At 47.1% G+C, this 26136-nt stretch overlaps 2 protein-coding genes across 10 annotated transcripts in view; one reads left to right on the top strand and one right to left on the bottom strand.

Moving 5' to 3' along the window:
- Positions 1-2271, bottom strand: part of HMBOX1 (homeobox containing 1) — a 78640-nt gene extending 76369 nt beyond the window's left edge. For all 9 annotated transcript variants that reach the window (XM_044289512.1, XM_044289511.1, XM_044289510.1 and 6 more), the window contains exon 1: positions 2047-2271. The gene's annotated coding sequence lies outside the window, so the exon portion shown is untranslated. The remainder of the gene's footprint in view (positions 1-2046) is intronic.
- A 127-nt stretch (positions 2272-2398) lies between these two features.
- INTS9 (integrator complex subunit 9) lies at positions 2399-25857 on the top strand. The gene is made up of 17 exons (XM_044289509.1): positions 2399-2545; positions 3335-3462; positions 5206-5266; positions 6020-6082; positions 7779-7918; positions 8396-8482; positions 9962-10082; positions 10826-10960; positions 14128-14239; positions 14850-15030; positions 16448-16508; positions 16759-16930; positions 17035-17159; positions 17913-18080; positions 18159-18257; positions 18834-18974; positions 25463-25857. The coding sequence occupies exons 1-17, from the start codon at positions 2537-2539 to the stop codon at positions 25637-25639; spliced, it is 1980 nt and encodes a 659-aa protein (XP_044145444.1). The 5' UTR covers positions 2399-2536; the 3' UTR covers positions 25640-25857.
- The last annotated feature ends 279 nt before the right edge of the window (positions 25858-26136 follow it).

Below are 26136 nucleotides of genomic sequence, written 5' to 3' on the forward strand. Positions count from 1 at the left end.
CACACGTGTGTAGTGAGATATAGAAAGTGATTACACACTGTATATATAACTGTACAGCACACGTGTGTAGTGAGATATAGGAAGTGATTACACCGTATATATAACTGTACAGCACACGTGTGTAGTGAGATATAGGAAGTGATTACACCGTATATATAACTGTACAGCACACGTGTGTAGTGAGATATAGGAAGTGATTACACACTGTATATATAACTGTACAGCGCACGTGTGTAGTGAGATATAGGAAGTGATTACACTGTATATATAACTGTATAGCACACGTGTGTAGTGAGATATAGGAAGTGATTACACACCGTATATATAACTGTACAGCACACGTGTGTAGTGAGATATAGGAAGGGATTACACTGTATATATAACTGCACGTGATGAAATAGATGTGACAGCACTTTATCACTAATATACCTGTATACAGCAGTGACTATACATATATACGGATACCACTTAGAAAGCCGTATTTCTACCGCAATACAAGTACTATACACACACTGCCCGGGATGCGGCTGACTATCGACTAGACACCTTGTGGAAGGCTCAGGGGCGACATCATATAGATTATCATGTACATCAGCACAGCTGCAGCCATAATAATTCTACTACACAACATAACACACAGCAGCGGTATACAATACACTCTCGCACAGCAGCGGTATAACAGTGACACGCTATAAGAATTATTCACGACAGTCAACAGGGACATATAGTAAAATCACAAGTGACAGATACATAAGGTGTATGTATACACAGAAGAGTATACAGTAATAGTATATATTATACACACAGTGCAGTGACATAACATGTCATGTGTACATAGCAGTGATATATAATGTGCATATACATCACACACAGAGCTGAATACAATACATATCACACACACAGCAGTACATAATATATAAAAAAAACTTATATATCACACACCAATATATAACACATATCACGCACAGCAGGATTAAATACATATCAAACACACGGCAGTACATATCACACACAGTAGTATATACTACTACATATTAGAGTACTACACATATCACACACACACACACAGCAGTATATAATACATATCACACACACAGCAGTATATAATACATATCACACACACAGCAGTATATAATACATATCACACACACAGCAGTATATAATACATATCACACACACACACAGCAGTATATAATACATATCACACACACACACAGCAGTATATAATACATATCACACACACACACAGCAGTATATAATACATATCACACACACACACACAGCAGTATATAATACATATCACACACACACAGCAGTATATAATACATATCACACACACACACACAGCAGTATATAATACATATCACACACACACACAGCAGTATATAATACATATCACACACACACAGCAGTATATAATACATATCACACACACACAGCAGTATATAATACATATCACACACACACAGCAGTATATAATACATATCACACACACACAGCAGTATATAATACATATCACACACACACACACACAGCAGTAGATAATACATATCACACACACACACAGCAGTATATAATACACATCACACACACACAGCAGTATATAATACACATCACACACACACACAGCAGTATATAATACACATCACACACACACAGCAGTATATAATACACATCACACACACAGCAGTATATAATACACATCACACACACAGCAGTATATAATACACATCACACACACAGCAGTATATAATACACATCACACACACAGCAGTATATAATACACATCACACACACAGCAGTATATAATACACATCACACACACAGCAGTATATAATACACATCACACACACAGCAGTATATAATACACATCACACACAGCAGTATATAATACACATCACACACAGCAGTATATAATACTACAGATCAGTATATAATAACACTACACATCACACACTCCTCCTCCTCCAGCCCGGTCCCCGCTGCCCCGGAGCCCCACGTCCCGTCCTCCTGGGAGAGAACTTGGCAGGACGGCGGGCTGCTCACCTGTCTAGTCACCGAGCCTCGGCTCCCAGCGGGCGGCAGGCCTGACTCGCTCCCGATGAGATGCTGACGAAGACGACGCCCGCCCTCCGTGCCCAGCTCGCCCCCAGCGTCTCCCCCGCCGCTCACATCCCAGCCTGACTCGTCTTTGTCTGTCTCCCGACCGCCATGTTTACACTCAGCTCCGCGCAGCTCCTCAGCCGAACGGCCGCGGCGGGACTCTGGGAGTTGTAGTTCCCGACACCGCTGGCTTCTCCCCAGGGAGCTTGGAGGGGAGCTCTCGGAGACGACTACACCTCCCAGAATGCTGAGCGAGGCAGACATAATAACCACGCCCCTTCTGACAGACTGGAGAAGACAGCGGAGCTAGAGGGAGAAAAAAAAAAAAAAGCATGTCTGGGACGTCGGGGGTACGTCACGGTGACGTCACGGCAGAGCGGAGAACTACAGATCCCGGCGGGCTGTGCGCGGCCAGGAAAGGGAGCCTTCTACAATGAAGCTGGTGAGGAGCTCGTGTTATGTCCGTATTCTGCGCGGTCTAGATTGTGCGAGGGCCGCCGCCGCGGGCTGAGTGTAGGGCAGGCGCTAATGCGCACTGCTATGGCCTCTCCTAGCATGCTGCAGCCTCTATAGTAGTGGTCTCCAACCCGTGGGCGAAACTGCAACTCCCAGTCGGCCCTTCCAGGCTGGGTGTTGTAGTTTTGCCAGAAGCTGGACCCCCCCCCTGGTGGGTAATGTAGCCCGGACTGTGTGGATGGAGCGGGCTGCCTTCACTGCCATCCCATGCTGAGACTTGTAGTCCCTTCACAATGGCTGTCATGTGACCTCATACACCTCACAGCTGAGGGTTTGTTACATTGCATGGAGTCTAGACAATGTATCAGTGCAGGGGAGGATTGTCCAGCCTGGATACAACTGTAACAAACCCTCAGCTGTGGGACGTATTAGGTCGCTGCTTCTGGATAAAAACCAGCGTGATGTTCCATCTTCTATCTGTTCCTGGGAAAGCTGGGTGATGGGCAATGTAGCCTGCATTTCAGCTGACTTCCCCTGCCTGGTCTGACTCCGGGAAAGCTGGGCGACCCCTCCTATGCGTGCTGACATGGCGGCCATGTTACTTATTACCCAGCTTTCCCAGGGGAGGAGGGCACCTCAGGGGTGTGTTGTCCTGCTTAACCCTTTGTATGATTAGCCAGATGCCTCATTTCTTCTCTCCACTGTGCCAAGCCATAATATTTGACCGCTCTGTTAATTCACGGACTACTACTCCCTCCCTCCTTGTCTCTTTCAGTACTGCTTGTCCGGCCATCCCACGCTGCCATGCAACATCCTGAAGTTCAAGTCCACGACCATCATGCTGGACTGCAGCCTGGACATGACCTCGGTCCTCAGCTTTCTCCCGCTCCCTCTGGTGCACAGGTACAACAGGGTGACCCCCAGTATATCTGGTAATGGGAAAGCTGGGGGACAACCAGTATGGCCACCCAGAACTTTCCTGAATGGCAAGTCTGTACAGTGACCCTGTTGTCTGCTTTACTAGACGGATTCAGGAATCTGGGAAAGCTGGGTGAATGCCAATATGGCTGCCGTTACAGGGGGTGTCACACAGCTTTCCTGGAGTCCTGATCGTGTCGGTTGGTGGAGGAACGGTTCGAGAGGTCGGGGCGGTTGGCGGTGGAACGGTTCGAGAGGTCGGGGCGGTTGGCGGTGGAACGGTTCGAGGGGTCGGGGCGGTTGGCGGTGGAACGGTTCGAGGGGTCGGGGCGGGTGGCGGTGGAACGGTTCGAGGGGTCGGGGCGGTTGGCGGTGGAACGGTTCGAGGGGTCGGGGCGGTTGGCGGTGGAACGGTTCGAGGGGGCGGTTGGCGGTGGAACGGTTCGAGGGGTCGGGGCGGTTGGCGGTGGAACGGTTCGAGGGGTCGGGGCGGTTGGCGGTGGAACGGTTCGAGGGGTCGGGGCGGTTGGCGGTGGAACGGTTCGAGGGGTCGGGGCGGTTGGCGGTGGAACGGTTCGAGGGGTCGGGGCGGTTGGCGGTGGGACGGTTCGAGGGGTCGGGGCGGTTGGCGGTGGGACGGTTCAAGGGGGCGGTGGGACGGTTCGAGGGGTCGGGGCGGTTGGCGGTGGGACGGTTCGAGGGGTCGGTTGGCGGTGGGACGGTTCGAGGGGTCGGTTGGCGGTGGGACGGTTCGAGGGGGAGGGTGGCTGGGGGGCGGTTCGAGGGGTCGGTTGGCGGTGGGACGGTTCGAGGGGTCGGTTGGCGGTGGGACGGTTCGAGGGGTCGGGGCGGTGGGACGGTCCGAGGGGCGGTGGGACGGTTCGAGGGGCCGGGGCGGTGGGACGGTTCGAGGGGGTGGGACGGTTCGAGGGGTCGGGGCGGTTGGCGGTGGGACGGTTCGAGGGGTCGGGGCAGATGGCGGTGGGACGGTTCGAGGGGTCGGGGCGGTTGGCGGTGGGACGGTTTGAGGGGTGTTGGCGGTGGGACGGTTTGAGGGGTCGGGGCGGTGGGACGGTTGGCGGTGGGACGGTTCGAGGGGTCGGGGCGAGCTGGGTGGTCACCAGTCTGCAGTAGTAGCTCCCACACTTACTTGCGGTCCCTATGTCCGTAATTGCGACCAGCTGATGATGCGGCACTCGTTGCTCCCATTGATGCCGGATTAAAGGAATTTTATCTCGATCCTCTCGACGTGTCTGGACCTTTTGGTGTCACTGTCCCTTTAAGGAATCTGTGACTGCGCTCTGGTCTCAGTAAAAGCTGCTAAGCGGTGACAGGTGAAGTGTGTGCCGCTCATCAATCACACTTTCCTCCTGCCTGTAAATCACCCCGTCTGCCAGGGAGAGGCTCCCAGACAGGACGTTATCCCAGGTGATGGATTTAATATCCTATTATGGCGCCAGTTAACCCTTTCACCCTGCGAAGGGAAGGTAAACGCCGCCATATACGACATTTTCTGGGAAAATCTGCAGATACGGGTAAGGAGCCCTGCAGATACCGAGCTCTAGAGTTTTTCTACTGCTTTATGCTCCAGTCACATCCAAAGCTGCGTTTAGAATTCCAGAGAGCAGTGCGTTGTGGAGGATGACTGTTACCGCCTGGTGCAGTTAGATTGCAATTTATCTTCAGCGCAGCTTCGGATGTGACCGGATTCTTTATTTTTTCCCGCAGCACTCGTCTGTCCAAATTGCCCGGCTGGATCTCAAAGGATGGAAGTGCCCAGCTGGAGAAGGTAAAGATGCTGGGCGAGATCTCCCGCAAGACTCCTCTGCTGAAGTACTCTGTGCTGCTTTGAACTATGTAACCCTCAGTCTGTCCCTCCCACTTGCAAAATCGGTGCACTTCTGTCCTGAAATCATCTGTGCTGCTGGGGGACCCTGATCCTTCCACTATTTAGCTCTGTCAGTGACCTTTCAAAAGGTCTGCACTCCCTTCTCCTTAAATACTCTGTGCTGCTGTGAATCTGCCCCTTCCACTATATGTCTCTGACCACCTACACGATCAGCACACGCCTCTCTTGAAATACTTCGTGCTCCTGTGAATTTTGCCCCTTCCACAATCGGTTCTCCTACAATATTGGCACACTCCTCTCCTGAAGTACTCTGTGCTGCTGTGAATCATGCTCCTTTCAGTATCAGTCTGTGACCTCCTACAAGATCAGCACACTCTGTCCTGATATACTCTGTGCTGCTGTGAGTCCTGCCCATTTCACTATCAATCTGTGATCACTTAGAGGTTCAGCACAGCCCTCTCCTGAAATCCTCTGTGCTGCTGGGGACCCTACTCCTCCTACTGTTTTACTCTGTATCCTATATGCTTCACATGGTGTGCTTTCTACAGCCATTCCTATTTTGTAATATTTACCTCTGAAATGCTCTGTGCTGCGGCAGAACTCTGATCCTGTAATCGCCCGCAATTCCCCTGTCCTGACTGACATACAGGGGGTACATACGTGTGGGCTGTCATGTGTGTTCTGTCTCTGCAGGAACTGAAGGAGTGCTCAGGACATGTATTTGTGGACTCTGTGCCCGAATTCTGCCTCCCAGAAGTAAGTCTGTAAGGATATTCACACGCGTGTACAGAGTAGGGGGTTGTACATGTGACACAGTGTATATCAATGTACGCATCCACCTCTGCAGAATTACTTGGAACTATATGTGTGGCTGCCAGAGGTGGAAGGAGCCTGACTAGGTAACTTACTGGGTGCCATTTTCACAGCTACCAGAGAAGGAAGGTGACTAGGTAACCTATTTGGGACTATATTTAGAGCTACCAGAGGGGGGGGAGGCGGCTGCCTAGTGAACTTACTGGGGACTATACTTACAGCTGCCATAGGGGGAAGGTGACTGACTGACTTACTTACTGGGTACCGTTTTTACAGGGGGAACTTAATGGGGACTGTATTCACAGCTACTAGAGAGGGAAGGTGACTAACTAGGAGGCTTACTTGGGACTATATTCACAGCTACCAAAGGGGGGGGGAGGCGGCTGCCTAGTGAACTTACTGGAGACTATACTTACAGCTGCCATAGGGGGAAGGTGACTGACTAACTTACTGGGTACCGTTTTTACAGGGGGAAGATGCCTGACTAGGAAGCTTACTTGGGACTGTATTCACAGCTACTAGAGGGGAAGGTGACTAACTAGGAAGCTTACTGGGGACTGTATTCACAGCTACTAGAGGGGAAGGTGACTAACTAGGAAGCTTACTGGGGACTGTATTCACAGCTACTAGAGGGGAAGGTGACTAACTAGGAAGCTTACTTGGGACTATATTCACAGCTACTAGAGGGGGAAGATGCCTGACTAGGAAGCTTACTTGGGACTATATTCACAGCTACTAGAGGGGAAGGTGACTAACTAGGAAGCTTACTGGGGACTGTATTCACAGCTACTAGAGGGGAAGGTGACTAACTAGGAAGCTTACTTGGGACTATATTCACAGCTACTAGAGGGGGAAGATGCCTGACTAGGAAGCTTACTTGGGACTGTATTCACAGCTACTAGAGGGGAAGGTGACTAACTAGGAAGCTTACTGGGGACTATATTTACAACTACCAGAGGGGGGAGGCGGCTGCCTAGTGAACTTACTGGAGACTATACTTACAGCTGCCATAGGGGGAAGGTGACTGACTAACTTACTGGGTACCGTTTTTACAGGGGGAAGATGCCTGACTAGGAAGCTTACTTGGGACTATATTCACAGCTACCAGAGGGGGAAGGCGACTGACTAAGGAACTTACTTGGGAGCATATTCACAACTCCCAGTAGGGGAAGGTAACTAAGGAACTTAGTGGGGACTATATTCAGTTACCAGAGAGGGGGGGGGGGGAGGTGACTGACTAGCTAACTCACAGAGGACTGTTTTCACAGCTACCAGAGGGGGGAAGGAGATTGACTAGGACTAATCATATACAGTGCATGCAAAGGGTTTTGGGAGATGTAGGGAGAAAACATAAACGGGTCATGTGACTTCTTATATGTATTTTATTTGTGTCATAATCCCTTTAAAAACGGAGCACGCCACGTCTGAATGTACATGTCCCAATTGCAGGGGTGTATATTATAACACTACATTATATATGGCTGTATTTTCTCATCCCCCTATACCGCCGACACGGTATGGGTGACCTTGTGGTGTATGAGTCTGTATTACGGATGTCCTCCCTCGCCCGTCTGGGTGGGGTACGCAGGGAGCGGCTCGGCCCTGCAGACTCGTTTAATATTCTGCTCTCTCCTTGCAGACGCAGCTCATAGATCTGTCTACTGTAGATGTGATCCTAATCTCTAACTATCACTGTATGATGGCACTGCCATACATCACCGAGCACACCGGATTCACCGGCACCGTCTACGCCACCGAGCCCACCGTACAGATTGGCAGGTAAAACACAGCGGCCCCCGCTATATGCAAGAAACGTGTAAATCTATTAAAGTGATACTCCGGGGGATATATAGCGGTTGTCTGGGCAGGACGCTCCGTGCGGTTTCCCTTTTTGCTCCAGTCTTGGAGATGCAGGTGCCCAATTGGGTTATGACCACCTCTGCCCGGGGCCTGGGCATACAGACACGTGCCCCTGAATGCCAGGACTAAGATGGGCATCTCCTGTACTAACAGGAGGAGTATCACTTTAAATATTTTCCTTACCAGGGTTGATACATTGTAGCATTTTTTTTATACTGTAACATTTTGCACCCTAGAAACTTTACTAACTTTCTATATATGGATATCGCCCGTGGAGACAGTCAGCAGTCAGGTCACATGACTGACAACAGTTCAGCTCTCGCTCTGTAGTTGTGGTCCGAGCTCCCACAATGCACTGCTCTGACAGTTCTATGTCACCTCTCTGTTCCCGCTCAGGTTGCTCATGGAAGAACTGGTTAATTTCGTGGAACGGGTCCCGAAGGCGCAGTCCGCCACCATGTGGAAGCGCAAGGACAATCAGAGGTACACGCGTACAGCCGACAAGCCGCAGCGCCTGGGCTGTAAGGGTTAACACAGAAAGCTTAACCCCTAAAGGACTGGGGGGCCTTTACGACGAAGCCTTTTTATTTTATTTATTTTTTATTTTATTTTTTTAAATAACTTTTTTGCTTTTTCCTTTGAGCTGTGTGAGGGTCATTATTATGATTTTTTTTGGGGTACATAGGACTTTGTAATTTCTTTTTATTCCAATTTTTGCAGGGGAGAGGACCATAAAACTGCAATTCCAGCAGTGTTTTTTTTTTTTTTTTTCCGGCATTCACCTTGTACAATAAGTAATGCGTTCATTTTTATATTTGTTTATTTTTACAGACATGGAGATAATTATGTATAGTTGATTGTTTTTTATCTTTTTAGACTTTTATTTTTTTACCTATTAGTAGTCATCCTCCTATTAGGCCTAATAGTTGTACAAAGCTGGCAGACCCTGCTGTGACAACCCATGGGCAGACCTGTGCGGGAGGGGGGTTGTCTCACACCTCTGCTGTTGGCTGCAGCATCTAATTGGTTAAACCCTCAGTCCCGAGTGTTGCAGCAGGTGCCATCTATATGCCTACCTTGCTCTCCCGCTACCTATCGCTGCCAGCAGTTTTTGCATGGTCAAAACTGCTGACAGACTCCCTTTAAAATCAGAGGCCGACCCTTTCCTGCTCACACGGCTGCAGCTCGGTACAGTGTATATATTTTTTTTTTTTTCAAGGATCTCTGATTGCTGTCAGTGAAGGTATTTATTGTTTACAGTTAAAGCCCAAATGTCTCAGTGTAGGTAAGAGCTGTCAGTCCTGGAGTTATATAGAAGATCATGACAGCTTCTTAGTAAAACAGCGCCCCCGCTCTCCCCCAGTCGGGTATTGCAGCTTAAAATCCAGTGAAAAGATGGAACAGACCTGCAATACTGCCCATAACCTGTGGACAAGCGTGGCGCTGTTTTGGTACGAGGCCGGCCATGTTTTTCTGATCCTGTACAGCCCTTTTATGGACCTGTATAGGAAGCGTCTCGCTGTGTGAGCATGTGCAGATCTTACAGCAGGTATTTTACTATGCAGGTTCCAGGGCAGATTAGGACAACCCTCCTATAGGCATGTTAAAAGGAGACCCTTGTGTAATAAGACTCTGTATAGGCAGGACCGATTTTTTTTTTATTTTATTTTTATTTTTTTTAAGCCTCTGGAGATAAACAAGAATGTGTCCATTCAGTGACAGCAAGCAAAGATCTTGAAAATCTGAATGATTTGAAGCACTGAGCACATGTATATTACAAAGCTGCTGATCCTTTCATTATACATGGGGGGGGGGGGGGGATAGGTTCTCACTCGCTCCACAGTCATAGCCTCCCCTGGCCTGGTGGGGTGCAGTAACTTACACTGACCTGCGCAGTGAATGGAGAGCTGTTTACTGACCACTTGAGGATCTCTTTCCTAATCGTCCACCTGTCGTCTGCAGGCAGCTGCCGCCCCCCCTGAAGGACGCTGTCGAGGTGTTCACGTGGCGCAAGTGTTACACGATGCAGGAGGTGAACGCCGCGCTCAGCAAGATACAGCTCGTGGGGTACTCCCAGAAAATAGTAAGTGACGGGCGAGGGCAGGAGGGCGATTTTATCAGGTCGCCCCTCACTATGGACTGTAACGAAATTCTGCCGAGCTCATACGTGTTAATTTTACAGCAGCAGTTTGTGCTTCAGAGCTGCTCTTCAGTATGTTACTGCTGTAGTCAGACATCCGCTGTTTATTTGGATGAGGGCGTGAGTGGTCTATGTAAGGAATGTCCACATGCATCCCCTCCCTGTGGGACTCCCAGTCTTTCCAACTACACTGAGCCCTAGAAGAAATATCCAGATTGTATAGTGCAGGGATGGCCAACCTGAGGCTCTCCAGCTGTTGCAAAACTACTACTCCCAGCGTGCCCTAATAGCTGTAGGCTGTGCAGGCATGCTGGGAATCGTAGTTTTACAACAGCTGGAGGGCCACAGGTTGAACATCCCTGGTATAGAGTATTAATATGAAACTGTTTCAAACTTATTATACGTTGTTTTAAATCCTCTATTTTCAAAAACCCCTGCTTGCTGTCTGCTGTGGCCAAGGAGCTTACACTCTAGCAGCGTCTTCAGTCTTGTCTGGAATTTAAAGGCTTTTCCATGGAAGAGTAAACGGCAAAGAATTTGTAAGAAGGGTCTGCACCTCTCGCCTATGAGACTGGGGGGACATTACCCCGTGGTTGGATCCTACTGTATTACACAGTTTATAAACTGTGGTGTCCTTGCACCCTCTGCTGGTGATATGGTGTATCACACTCCCTTTGTCTTTGCAGGAGCTTTTTGGTGCCGTACAGGTGACGCCGCTCAGTTCCGGTTATGCTCTCGGCAGCTCTAATTGGATTATTCAGTCCCATTATGAAAAGGTCTCTTATGTGTCGGGGTCTTCACTTCTAACTACCCACCCACAGGTGAGTCCTTATAGACGTAGCGGGGTCCCATGAAGATAATTGGTGAGTTACCAGTGATTATTATTATAATATAATAACACAATATTTTCTTGTATAACTACTGCCTTGTGGTCAGATCATCTGTGTCACTCCATACTGTGAGCTGGCTAGCCCCAGATACAGGAGAGGCAAGGGACTGTGCCCTGTGCAGCAGCACGCAGCCTGTCGCAGGCATACAAGGGATGATTGGTTGGCAATAGCCGTGCATCGTTTATTCAGATACAATAAGAGAGCGCTGGCCTCTGGTGGCTGGGACCATGGGAGTGCACATAGGCAAACATGCGCAGCACTTCCCCCTCCCGGCCACCTATCTGCGCTGCAGTGGTGGCTGTTCAAATTTCCAACATTCATGGTGCAGCATAACTAGCGTGTTACTTTTATTCTATGGGTCCGTACAATCACAGTATTATTATTTTTTCACTATAATGACACCTAACATGCAAAAACAATAGTTTGTTACCGTCACTTTTCCGCCAATGTAGCCATATATGGGTTTAGTTTTTGCGGGACAAGATAGTTTTCATTAGTACATTGTGGGATATATGGAACTTTTTGATTAGGTTTTTTGTTTTTGAGCAGAGGGGGGAAATCAAATAGTTACATTATTTTTCCTTTATTATTTTTTGTTGTTTTACGCTCATGGGTAGGGCTGCAGTAAACTATTATTTCAGTAATCGAGTATTCTATTGATTACGCGATTAAATCGTAAAAAATAATCTAATAAGAAAAAATTAATTAATAGAATGTTTTCCTTTATAAAAACTCATCCGACCCCCTGCCATCAGTCCCCAACACCCTTTTGTTTCCCCCCTGGGTGATCAGCCCAAGTGCTTCAGTTCCCCCCAGTGCCATCAGCTCCACTCCCCCAGTTCCACCCCCGCTCCTCCTGACACCCGGAGTGCACAGCGTCATTGATTGCTATGACGCTGTGTACTCCGGGCGCTCGGCCTTAGTCGCACCAACTTACCTTTCCAGCAGGGGCGCCGCCAACACTCCATCGTTCCGCGCTGCTCTGCGTCAGAAGTCGCACAGCGCGTCAGGTCACGGCGTGCGTACGTCAGGAGGTCAGTGCAGTGCAGGACCATGGATGTGCTGTGGAGTGTCCGGAGGCCCCCTGCTGGAAAGGTGAGTATTGCAGGCCAGCGGGAGACCACGGAGCGGGAGTAATAGCAAGCATTTCACTCCCGCTCCGTGATCACGTCACACAAAAAATTTGCATCGAGGATTTTTTTTGTGTCGAATTACTCGATTGAATCGAGTAATCGTTTCAGCTCTATTCATGGGAAGGTTTAATTAATAGTATCTTTTGTTGTGCACATTATGGTGATACCGCAGATATGTGCATGTGTTTTTTTATTTTTTTTACAATAATTTTTACAAATAAATCCACAATATATAAGAAACTTTATTAATCCCTAAAAATGAGCAAAATACAATATTGCATTGTGTCAACAGCATAACAATACACACAAAACAATAAAATTAGCAATAAAAATTACCGTAAGGCTACGTTCGCATCTCGGTCTATGCATTCTGGTATTCTGTTCCTGGCAGAGACACCGCCGGATCCCCATTGACCGTAATGAGATCTGACAGGTTTCCAGTATAAATGCCAGATTTCAGCTGGAAACACATTCTAGTCGATGGGAATTCGGAAGTGTCTGACTACGCCGGATACGGTAATTCTGGCAGTCCGTTCCTCTACTGGGAACAGATTACCGAAATGCCTAGATGGAGATGACTGTAGCCTAATCATTTTTTACATATGTTTATGGAAAAAATTGCTTTTTTTTTTAATTTATTTTTTTATAAACTTTTATTAACCCTTATTTATATCTTTATGTAGCTGTACTAGGGGACATCGCTTGTATAATGACCCTGGCCTCTGCGGAGTTTCATGGCTGGGATCAATTTTCTCCATTCCGGCTGTTAGAGTCAGTGTTGGGCTCCTGTATCGGCGCAGCCTGTGTCGGGTCTCTTCAGTCCCTGCTGCCTGCGCCAGGGTTAATGGCATTGCTGACTGGGACTGAACCCACGACACAGCCTGCACTGGTACAGCTCCCTGGACCAAAAATATTCCATTAGTCAATATTAAAAAAAAAAAAAATTACATTGCTGGGCAAATTAGTCAAATTAGTCAAAAAAATAAATCGAGCGCCTAGTCTTACCCCGTGCAGCAGCACGCAGCATGTCACAGGCAGTGTTCAGACTTCAGCAGGGAGGGATTGGGATTACCGGTTGGCAATAGCCTTACATCTAAACGAGGTTGAATACACAGGATTATGCAGATTTTAATGCCGTACCCCTTTAATGGCACTTTTCATGCAAGGGGTCCACTTTAGGAAGAAAAAAAACACAATGCAGCAGCACTCTGCAAACACAAATTACGTAGAATAATGCCATAGATATAGAAGATATTCTAGAGCTAATCCTACGCTTATTCTAGATTCTTGGCAAATAGATTTTGTACAAAATTATTTGGGCCCGTCTACCAGCGTCCAGGCGATCTCTATAAGACGGTAACCTGTTATGTGCCATACTGGCCGCCATAAAATACAAGGAATGCAGGTTCCACATGCATGCTGGGCCCACTCTGCCTTTTACCATTTTTGGTTCCATAATGGCCTCCATTAAATCCAGGGAATGCAGGTACCAACATGCATTATTGGACAAAAAATGGTAAAAGGCAGAATGGACCCAGCATGCACGTTGAACCTGCATTCCCTGAATTTTATGGTGGCTGTTATGACACATAACAGGTAGTATTTAGTGTTAGGTTACTGTCTAATAGAGATCGCCTTGACGCAGGCAGACGGGCCCAAATAATTTTGTACAAAATGTATTTACCAAGAATCACAAATTTACTAAATAAGCGTAGAATTAGCACCAGAATATCTTCTATGTCTATGGCATTATTGTATGTAATTTGTGTTTGCAGAGTGCTGCGGCGTTGTGTGTGTGTGTTTTTTTTCTAGCCATGGTGTCGTGCACCTGTGCATTGGGATGTGCTGACTGCCCCCCCCCCCCTTTTTTCTTGCGGGTCTACTTCAGGGCCACATTGCTGCTTTATATGTAAATCACTGGTTCTTCTGACCAATTATTTTAATCTTGTTTTTGCCTAATATTAGCCAATGGATCAGACATCTCTTAAGAACAGTGACGTCCTCATCCTCACCGGTCTCACCCAGATTCCCACTGCCAATCCAGACGGCATGGTGGGCGAGTTCTGCAGTAATCTGGGTAAGCTACAAAAATCAATTCATTAGAAGCATATCCATCATTTTATTTTTTTCTCAGGCGGGCCGAAAAACTTCTGGGCTCACGCTACTGTTTGGTCCCATCTCCCTGATTTACACTGCCGCTCTGATCCATTAGGGCACAGCTATCATGAGCAATCCTGTAGTCTATTCAAATGTAAAGTAATTTGATAGATCTCTTATCCCATCAGGAGATCGGACTGCTTCTCTGGCCCTTCACCATACTTTACACTGCAGCTCAGCCTGTTTAGATTGGCTGCCTACCTTTATATAAACACAGGCTCACCGGGAAGTCAGTCATATGTGGCGATGTTGCAGCAGAGTTAGGATGGAATATCGTATCCTAATGGAGACGGATGACCTAGTCCTGCTCGATTTATTTAGATTTGTGCTGCTGTGTTTACGTTTACATAGGACCGATACATTGTAGCAAATCCTCAGCAGGACATTTTCAGCCTTTTCAGTGTAAGTAAGAATGTTCCCCTTCACTGTCAGCAAGCAGAGGTTCTGAAAAGGGTGAAGAATTGAAACCCAGTATGTAAGAAAGTTGCGTAGGTACGTCACGTGTTACCTGTGATTCTGCTTCCCCACAGCAATGACGATTCGTAATGGCGGTAACGTGCTGGTGCCGTGCTACCCCTCTGGCGTCATCTACGACCTCCTGGAGTGCCTGTTCCAGTACATCGACTCTGCCGGACTCTCCAACGTCCCCTTCTACTTCATTTCTCCCGTGGCCAACAGCTCCCTCGAGTTCTCCCAGATCTTTGCGGAGTGGTATGTAGTTGGATAGCGATCAGCGGCGCCCTGAACGTTGCGACGTTAACCCCTTCCCGCAGGGGCATGCACCTCTTTCATCCAGACGGTCGTTGTGAGGCTTTAGGTTCGCTGTCGGCACTGACTAACTTTTGCATATACTTCATATAAAGTGTTCTGCATGAGGCCTAAGGGGCCTTTAACACGGCGGGTGGACGCGTGGTTTCTGCCTCCTATTCGTTTCAATGCGAGGCAGCGCTGAGGATTGCTGGGTGGTGGCTTAAACCCGTGGCCATGGCAGCGCTGATTGCTGGGCGGTGGCTTAAATCCGTGGCCATGGCAGCGCTGAGGATTGCTGGGCGGTGGCTTAAATCCGTGGCCATGGCAGCGCTGAGGATTGCTGGGCGGTGGCTTAAACCCGTGGCCATGGCAGCACTGAGGATTGCTGGGCGGTGGCTTAAATCCGTGGCCATGGCAGCGCTGAGGATTGCTGGGCGGTGGCTTAAACCCGTGGCCGTGGCAGCGCTGAGGATTGCTGGGCGGTGGCTTAAACCCGTGGCCGTGGCAGCGCTGAGGATTGCTGGGCGGTGGCTTAAACCCGTGGACATGCCTTCTCAGCGTGACCGTGGCTTTGCTGCTCCACACTCCTCAGCGCTGCCTCCCATTGAAATGAATCGGAGACAGAAACCACGTGGCCACCTGCTAAATTTCAGCGCAGGTGTCCTCGCCAAAGTACCACAGCGAAAGACGCCATGTGATCATACCCTAATACCCCGGCAAAACTGAGAGGCAGAAATTGGGGGGGGGGGGGGAAATGCTTGGCCTTAAAACCCTTTTACTGCCAAGAATGGATTTTACCCGTCATTGCTATGACTAGAATATAAGGGTTAGAGCAGTGTTTCCCAACCAGTGTGCCTCCAGCTGTTGCAAAACTAGAACTCCCAGCATGCCCGCACAGCCAGGCTGTTGTCCCTGGCCCCATAGCAGCCATTATGGTGGTACTCACCCCCCGTCCCAACCTCTGCTTGCATCGGTGTCATAGCATTAACTTTTTGCAAAATGTTACGCTTTAATTCAAAATCGCATAAAGGCATCTATGATCGTAAAGTGCAGAGTGGCATTTTCATGCATGTGCCAGGTGCCTATCATAAATTGTAAGGTTATGAGGGTGTAGGTAAGAATTTAAAACCTTTGTCGTGGAAAAGTTAGACGTGTTTCTTCTAGTGTCCTCTTGGCTCCCAGGATCAGCACTCAATTAGACAAACATTAGGTTGTCCCGGTTTGGTCGCGAACACTGCTGCAGTAGTGGCCCCGGCACAACGAGTCTCTATGAACGAATGTGTCACCACGGCCTTCTGCCAACTCATGCAGTAGACTTCCTCAGCCACAAGATGGCAGCAGACACCAGTACAATGAGCTTTCTCTGTTTCTTCCCCAGGCTCTGCCACAACAAGCAGAATAAGGTCTATCTCCCAGAACCTCCATTTCCTCATGCCGAGGTAAGAACATTGACATCCAAATCGTGCCTAAAAGCCTCCACGTACTAGTATCCCTAATGTGAATTTGTCATTTATACCACTATAATATCTGTGGCTGCTCTTTATTTTACTATTAGAATATCTGAGCTGTGTCCCAAAATGTATAAATGCCTCCCCTGCATACGGTGGCACTAGTAGAATGCATGTACCCTGATATTTGTGGCCTTTTCCAGCTCAGTGTGCTGCACCACCTTTATTTCCATTTTCCCAGTTGATCCAGACCAATAAACTGAAGCATTATCCCAACATCCACAGCGACTTCAGTAACGACTTCAAGCAGCCGTGCGTGGTGTTTACGGGTCACCCCACCCTGCGCTTTGGAGACGTGGTGCATTTCATGGAGCTGTGGGGGAAGTCCAGCCTGAACACCATCATCTTCACCGGTATGTAGGAAGGGACCCGATGGCCTCCAATCTCAGCTGGCGTTTTTCTTGAAGGCTCCTTGAGTTGTGTGAGGTTTCCTGACCCTGCCTTGTTGTGTTCGCAGAGCCGGACTTCTCTTACCTGGACGCCCTGGCTCCGTACCAGCCGCTGGCCATGAAATGCGTCTACTGCCCCATCGACACGCGTCTCAATTTCATCCAAGTGTCAAAGCTTCTCAAGGAAGTCCAGGTGAGGCTTGTGGCTTTAAAGGGATACACCAGGCCAGGCATGGCCAAACTTTCGCCCTCCAGCTGTTGTAAAACTACAATTCCCACCATGCCCTGCTGTAGGCTGATAGCTGTTGGCAGTCTGGGCATGCTGGGAGTTGTAGTTTTGCAACATCTGGAGAACCTCAGGTTGGCCATCCCTGCACCAGGCGGTACTATTACAGCGCAGGGAAGGCGTGACGGGGGCGGGCGTCATGGACTTCTGCCATTTTGGGTTTAGTGTTCACCTTAAGTGTAAAGGACCATACCACTTTTTTGCAAAAAATTAATTTTTATGCTGTTTTTGGGACCTTGTATCATAAAAAAAAAAAAGCTGTAGATTATTTTTATTTTATTTTTTAAGCTACAAGGATGGACAAATGGGTTTAAGATTTTTCTTTATACTTGTATTTTTTTTATTTGATTATATAAATTTTTATTTTTTTATCTTGGCAACCCATCAGCCCCCTTCAGAGTCACAATGCAGGGGTACTCGTGGGGTGACATAGGGAGGTCCTTTCTTTTGTCTAACCACGTGGATGCTACAGTCAGTATTGCCATCTGCATCTGAGGGGTTAAATGGCTAGGTTTGGAGATGCAGCGGGGGTCAGCCGTAGGTTATACCGGGCACACGTCCTACGCCCGCACTGCCTCCTCGCCATAATAGCACAGTATCAGATCTACCGTTTTCAGCGGGGTCCTGACCATAGTATCCTTCCTTCCTGTCTCCCCGCAGCCCCTCCATGTTGTGTGCCCTGAACAGTACACCCAGCCACCGGCGTCTCAGTCCCACCGCTCCGACCTTATGATCGACTGTCTGCCGCCGCCCATGTCCTATCGCCGGGCAGAGGTGCTGACCCTGCCCTTCAAGAGGCGCTATGAGAAGATAGAAATCATGCCAGAGGTGAGATGCGCGATGGGGTAGGCGAGGGCCCCGTGTAATGGATTGATTTCATACATATTCTCCTTCCTCCCGGTTCAGCTGGCGGAGTCCCTGGTGCCCAAGGAGATTAAACCCGGAGTTTCCCTGGCTATGGTGTCTGCCGTTCTCTATACCAAAGACAACAAGCATGTCCTGCAGGTGAGAGGCGATGGCGTTCCTTTTGGCACAACTGTTTTAAAGGGGAACTCCACACACAACAGATATAATCGTCAGTTCCTCAGTTCAGCTCCAATCTGGTGACCGAATAGTTTATCTGGAACCAGGGTTTTACCATCGGCACCTGCATCCATTGGCACACAAACAAGCACAGGGTGATGTGGCTGGTGCTAATGGCCGTCCATACGTGAGATAACTCTCGGCTGAATGCTGGCTCGGCTGCAGCTATCTCCCCCGCACACATGCATGCTTGGCTCAGCATGTAGCAGGCGGCTTATCTCCCTGCAAGTTCACATTCAACATGGCAGACATCTGCCGTCAGGGCATAGTCAGGAGACCCCACCAATACACATTTGGTGGTCCGTCGATCCCACCAAAATCGGTGCGTTTGGCCAAAATGCCTCTGATGTGCATAGCCAGCTTAAAGGGGGGAAGAACTGTGCAGACGCACGGGCACACTGGGGATCCATCAGAGTATATGAAGGGGCGGGGGCGCTGCTATTTAAATTCATTCTTCCGCCTGTATTGAAGGGAGGACGTTTCTGCTTCTTTCCTCAGCCTCCACCTAAACCCGCGGCGCCAGCCCAGTCCAGCAAGAAGAGGAAGCGAGCGACTGAGGAGAATCCAGAGAGCCAGCAATGCAAGCCACTGCTGAGCGGCTCCATCCCCGTGGAACAGTTCGTCCAAACTCTGGAGAAAGTGAGAAATATTCCCCTCATGCCCGCTACTATAGATAAGTGTGTGTGTGGGGAGGGTCTGACCATAAAATATAAATTCTTTGTTTTATATAATCTAAAAAGTCTATAAAATTCTGTTCAGGTTAATTTCATAATTCTAGTCCTAGAAATGGGAGCTCGGTTCTGATACACAGCTCCGAATCCTCTGCAGTGACATAAGGCTGAACGCTAACCTTCTAGCTGCCAGCAGCCACCACTAGGGGGAGCTCTATGTAGCTCACATGGATTAGGAAGATCAATGGGAAGAGAGCTCCCCCTAGTGGCATCTGAAGACAGAAATGGGTTTATTTGGCCTATAGGTAAAGGAAACAGATATGGATCCAGTAGGTGCTGGAAAAGCTGCTGGAATTCACCATTCTCATTAAATGTACACGTGATGGAGCACAGTATCAGATGATAGGCTTAGATACACAGCTCAGCAGACAGTATCACATAAAAGGATTAGATACACAGCTCAGCAGTCTGTATCACACATAATAGGATTAGGTACATTGCTCAGCAGACAGTATGACACATGACTGCTGCTAAGCTAGTGTATCTAAGCTTATCATATACACTCCTGATCAAAAGTTTAAGACCACTAGAATAATGGCAAAAAAATCATATTTTACATTGTTGGATCTTAATAAGGTTCCAAGTAGAGCTTCAACATGCAACAAGAAGAAATGGGAGTGAGACAGAACATTTTTTGAGCATTCAATTTAATGAAAACAACGAATAAACTGAAACAGGCTGTTTTTCAGCTGATCCAAATTTTAGGACCACATGCCTTTAACCCCTTAAGGACCGGGCTCATTTTCACCTTAAGGACCAGGCCATTTTTTGCAAATCTGACCAGTGTCACTTTAAGTGGTGATAACTTTAAAACGCTTTGACTTATCCAGGCCATTCTGAGATTGTTTTTTCGTCACATATTGTACTTCATGATACTAGTCAAAAAAAGTCAAAAAAATTAATTTTTTTGCATAATAAAATACCTAATTTACCAAAAATTTGGAAAAATTAGCAAATTTCAAAGTTTCAGTTTCTCTACTTCTGTAATACATAGTAATACCCCAAAAAATTGTGATGACTTAACATTCCCCATATGTCTACTTCATGTTTGAATTATTTTGGGAATGATATTTTATTTTTTGGGGATGTTACAAGGCTTAGAAGTTTAGAAGCAAATCTTGAAATTTTTCAGAAATTTACAAAAACCCAATTTTTAGGGACCACTACAGCTCTGAAGTCACTTTGCGAGGCTTACATAATAGAAACCGCCCCAAAATGACCCCATTCTATAAACTACACCCCTCAAGGTATTCAAAACTGATTTTACAAACTCCGTTAACCCTTTAGGTGTTGCACAAGAGTTATTGGCAAATGGGGATGAAATTTGAGAATTTCATTTTTTTGCCTAATTTTCCATTTTAACCCATTTTTTCCACTAACAAAGCAAGGGTTAACAGCCAAACAAGACTGTATCTTTATTGCCCTGACTCTGCTGTTTACAGAAACACCCCATATGTGGCCATAAACTACTGTACGGCCACACAGCGGGGCGTAGAGGGAAAGGTGCGCCGTATGGTTTTTGGAAGCCAGATTTTGCTGGACAGTTTTTTTGACACCATGTCCCATTTGAAGCCCCCTGATGCACCCCTAGAGTAGAAACTCCATAAAAGTGACCCCATCTAAGAAACTACACCCCTCAAGGTATTCAAAACTGATTTTACAAACTGTTAACCCTTTAGGTGTTGCACAAGATTCAATGGAAAATAGAGATACAATTTCAAAATTTCACTTTTTTGGCAGATTTTCCATTTTAATATTTTTTTTCCAGTAACAAAGCAAGGGTTAACAGCCAAACAAAACTCATTATTTATGGCCCTGATTCTGTAGTTTACAGAAACACCCCATATGTGGTCGTAAACTACTGTACGGGCACACGGCAGGGCGCAGAAGGAAAGGAATGCCATACGGTTTTTGGAAGGCAGATTTTGCTGGACTGGTTTTTTGACACCATGTCCCATTTGGAGCCCCCCTGATGCCCCCCTAGAGTAGAAACTCCATAAAAGTGACCCCATCTAAGAAACTACACCCCTCAAGGTATTCAAAACTGATTTTACAAACTGTTAACCCTTTAGGTGTTGCACAAGATTCAATGGAAAATAGAGATACAATTTCAAAATTTCACTTTTTTGGCAGATTTTCCATTTTAATATTTTTTTTCCTGTAACAAAGCAAGGGTTAACAGCCAAACAAAACTCATTATTTATGGCCCTGATTCTGTAGTTTACAGAAACACCCCATATGTGGTCCTAAACTACTGTACGGGCACACGGCAGGGTGCAGAAGAAAAGGAATGCCATACGGTTTTTGGAAGGCAGATTTTGCTGGACTGGTTTTTTGACACCATGTCCCATTTGAAGCCCCCCTGATGCACCCCTAGAGTAGAAACTCCAAAAAAAGTGACCCCATTTTAGAAAGTACGGAATAGGGTGGCAGTATTGTTGGTACTAGTTTAGGGTACATATGATTTTTGGTTGCTCTATATTACACTTTTTGTGCGGCAAGGTAACAAGAAATAGCTTTTTTGGCATGTTTTTTTTTTTTGTTATTTACAACATTCATCTGACAGGTTAGATCACGTGGTAATTTTATAGAGCAGGTTGTCACGGACGCGGCGATACCTAATATGTATACAATTTTTTTTATTTATGTAAGTTTTATACAATAACTTCATTTTGAAAACCAAAAAATTGTTTAGTGTCTCCATAGTCTAAGAGCCATAGTTTTTTCAGTTTTTGGGTGATTATCTTGAGTAGGGTCTAATTTTTTGCGGGGTGAGATGACAGTTTGATTGGCACTATTTTGGGGTGCATATGACTTTTTGATCGCTTGCTATTACACTTTTTGTGACGTAAGATGGCAAAAAATTGCTTTTTTTACACAGTTTTTTTTTTTTTTTTTTTTTTTTACGGTGGTCACCTGAGGGGTTAGGTCATGTGATATTTATATAGAGCCGGTCGATACGGACGCGGCGATACCTAATATGTATACTTTATTTTTATTTATGTACATTTTACACAATGATTTTATTTTTGAAACCAAAAAAAATCATGTTTTAGTGTTTCCATAGTCTAAGAGCCATAGTTTTTTCAGTTTTTGGGCGATTATCTTGAGTAGGGTCTCATTTTTTGCGGGATGAGATGACGGTTTGATTGGTACTATTTTGGCGTACATGCGACTTTTTTGATCACTTTTATTACCTTTTTTGGGAAGTAAGGTGGGCAAAATTTCAATTTTCTCATAGTTTTTATTTTTTTATTTTTATGGCGTTCACTGTGCGGGGAAAGTAACATGACCATTTTATAGATCAGGTCGTTACGGACGCGGCGATACCTAATATGTGTAGTGTATTTTATTTTTTTAATTTTTATTCAGTGATAAATGTTTTTTTTTTTATCTTAACTTTTTTCACTTTTTATTTGATTTTTTTGACCCAGACCCACTTGGTTCTTGAAGATCCAGTGGGTCTGATGTCTGTAAAATACAGAACAGAACCTATATAGGTTTCTGCACTGTATTTTACTTACACTGAACAGGTCTATGCTTTCAGCACAGATCTGTTCAGCACCATGGACAGCAGGACGCCTGATCAGGCGTCCTGTTGCCATGGGAACCTTCCCCGTCTGCTCAGTTATGGTCAGAACTTCGCAGACGGGGAAGGGTAAGGACGGGGTTCTGGGGGGGCTGTCTGGGGGCTCTCTCCTTCTCCCATCGGGGGGCTGCAAAGGCACAGCAGCCCCCCGATCGGAGAGGGAGGGAGCTCCCTCTTACTGTTAACCTTTTCCATACAGCGGTCCGTACGGACCGCTGTATGGAAAGGGTTAAACGGCTGACATCGCATCAACGATGTCAGCCGTTTATACCAGGGTGCCAGCAATGTGCTGGCACCCTGGTATACCCACTGTACACCAACGATTATGCAATGGGAGGCGGGCGGGGGATCGCGATCCCGCCTGCCGCACCGCCCGCCTCCCGCAACGCCCCCACTGCATGCGACACCCCCCCTGCACCACCCGCCGCCATCAAATCGTGCAGGGGTGCAGGGGGGGGTTAACAATATTGATTTCGGGCACTCTGAAGTTTCTGATCCCCGCGGTCAGGGACCGCGGGGATCAGAAACGGCAAAAAGCGCAGCAAACCGCAGGTCTGAATTGACCTGCGGTTTTCTGCGATCGCCGATACGGGGGGGTCAAATGACCCCCCCCTGCGTTGTTACGGGATGCCGGCTGAATGATTTCAGCCGAAATCCCGTTCCGATTAACCCCAGCGGCGCCGGAATTAAGATTTTAAGTTAGGACGTACCGGTACGCCCTATGTCCTTAAGGGGTTAAAAGGCCAAATCAAAGGTGTGGATTCATTGTCATTGTCTGTCAGGTAGTCACACGTTGTGATGTTAAAGGCAAAAAAACTCTCCCTTTTTGAACGTGTTCGGGTTGTTGAACTGCATAAGCAGGGTCTCTCACAGCGCGCCATCGCTGCTGAGGTGGGACGCAGTAAGACAGTCATTTGGAATTTCTTAAATGATCCTGAGGGTTATGGAACAAAAAAGTCAAGTGGAAGACCCAAAAAATGTCATCAGCACTGAGCCGGAGGATCCAATTGGCTGTCCGTCAAGACACTGGACGATCCTCGACCCAAATTAAGGCCCTTACTGGTGCTGACTGCAGCCCCATAACCATCAGACGGCATCTGAGACTGAAGGGCTTCAAAAACAAAAAACGTCTTCAAAGACCTCGTCTCCTTGAACACCACAGAACTGCTCGTTTGGACTTTGCAAGAGAGCACCAAACATGGGACATTCAAAGGTGGAAGAGAGTTTTATTCTCTGATGAGAAAAAATTTAAGCTTGATGGTCCTGATGGTTTCCCACGTTACTGGCATGACAAGCAGATCCCACCTGAGATGTTTCCTACGCGCCACAGTGGAGGGGGCGCCATAATGGTCTGGGGTGCTCTTTCCTTCAGTGGAACAATGGAGCTTCAGGAAGTGCAGGGGCGTCAAACGGCCGCTGGCTATGTCCAGATGTTGCAGAGAGCGTTCCTCATGACTGAGGGCCCTCGTCTGTGTGGTAACGACTGGGTTTTTCTACAGGACAACGCTACAGTACACAATGCCCGCAGGACAAGGGACTTCTTCCAGGAGAATAACATCACTCTTTTGGCCCATCCTGCGCGTTCCCCTGATCTAAATCCAATTGAGAACCTTTGGGGATGGATGGCAAGGGAAGTTTTACAAAAATGGACAACAGTTCCAGACAGTAGATGGCCTTCGTGCGGCCGTCTTCACCACTTGGAGAAATGTTCCCACTCACCTCATGGAAATGCTTGCATCAAGCATGCCGAAACAATAACGGCGGAGCTACTCATTACTGAGTTCATGTTTGGAAGTTGGATTTCTGTTTTGGGGGGGTTTAGTTTTTTTTGAGGTGTGGTCCTAAACTTTTGATCAGCTGAAAAACAGCCTGTTTCAGTTTATTCGTTGTTTTCATTAAATTGAATGCTCAAAAAATGTTCTGTCTCACTCCCATTTCTTCTTGTTGCATGTTGAAGCTCTACTAGGAAACTTGTTAAGATCCAGCCATGCTAAATAGGATTTTTTCCCATTTTTCAAGTGGTTTTGATCAGGACTGTAGTATCACACACGATAGGATTAGACCAGGCATGCTCAACCTGCGGCCCTCCAGCTGTTGTAAAACTACAACTCCCACCATGCCCTGCTGTAGGCTGTTCGGGCATGCTGGGAGTTGTAGTTTTGCAACAGCTGGAGGGCCGCAGGTTGAGCATGCCTGCATTAGATAAACCTTTTGCAGATACACGATTTAAGGTCAGCTACACCAGCTAATCAAACACAATCCCTCCTCATAGGCTTAGATACACTATTAAAGGGGTTGTCTCACCTCAGACATTGGGGGCAAATTGCTAGAAAATACCCCAATGTCTGATAGGTGCGGGACCCGTGAAGGAGGGCGCACCGCGCATACACGACCACTATCCAGTCATTCCTATAGGAGCGCCGAAAAGAGCCGTCGTCCCCATAGAAGTGAATGGAGCAGTGACCACGCTTCCTATTCACTTCAATGGGACTGCCGAAAATAGGCGAGTGCATTGCTCGGCTGTTTTCGGCACTTTCATAGTAATGAGTCGGGTGCGCACTACTTCACTGTGCGGGCGCCGTTCTAAAGATAGATGCAAGTACCAGCGATGGGACACTTACCTATCACACACTGGGGGCATATTGCAATGTCTAAGGTGAAACAACACCTTTTACGGGTTAGATACATGTCTTAGCAGCACAGTATCAGACAGGATAGGCTTAGATACACAGCTGCTTGGTAGTACTGGGTTTTGCTTTATAATGGTCCCAGTTCTATGATCTTCCTGTTTTTCTTCTCGTCCACAGCACGGTTTCTCAGACGTGAAGCTTGAAGACACCTCCAAGGGCCACATGGTGCACTTACAAGAGGCGGACACTCTTATCCAGTTCGAGGAGGATTCCACACACATCATCTGTGAACATGACGAGCGCCTGAGGGTCAGACTCCGGGACCTGGTCCTCAAGTTCCTACAAAAGTTCTAGACGAGAGGATTTGCTGAGTGCAATCTGCAGCAGATGCAATTCTCGTTGTGGCCACTAGAGGGCGCAGTGTGATTATGCTGGAACCAGCAGTAGCTTCTGGGGTGGCCAGACTGGCTGTGTGCTGTAGTGCTAGTCACATAATGGACTGTAGGGGGAGTGTTACATATGTAAATCAACGCTTGTGTACAGCACAGAGTATTTGTAGCTCAATTTTTGTACAAAAAAATTTTTTTTTTTATTTTTTTTTTAATATTTAAATAGAAAAATTACTGTTCTTTCTGTCATGGATGTTGAGAATGAATATTATCATCCTCTGTCTATTCTGCTTTGTATGGGGAGGATATAGAATTGTGTTTTATTATTGTTCTTAAAGGGAACCAGCTACTAGTACTAGATCCCTTTTAAATTATGCTTTATGGATGAAGGGTGCTGTAGTACCCTATAAATAGCCCCTCTGATGGGCTGGTTGTACACTTGCTCAGGGGTTGGGGGTCCCC

This window comes from Bufo gargarizans, chromosome 4 (assembly GCF_014858855.1).
Source record: "Bufo gargarizans isolate SCDJY-AF-19 chromosome 4, ASM1485885v1, whole genome shotgun sequence".
In the NCBI taxonomy this organism is placed as follows: domain Eukaryota; kingdom Metazoa; phylum Chordata; class Amphibia; order Anura; family Bufonidae; genus Bufo; species Bufo gargarizans.

Coding starts and splice junctions, on each gene's coding strand:
- INTS9 (XM_044289509.1), top strand. Junction 3,463..5,205: donor CCGCTCCCTCTGGTGCACAG/GTACAACAGGGT, acceptor TTTTTCCCGCAG/CACTCGTCTGTCCAAATTGC. Junction 7,919..8,395: donor CCCACCGTACAGATTGGCAG/GTAAAACACAGC, acceptor GTTCCCGCTCAG/GTTGCTCATGGAAGAACTGG.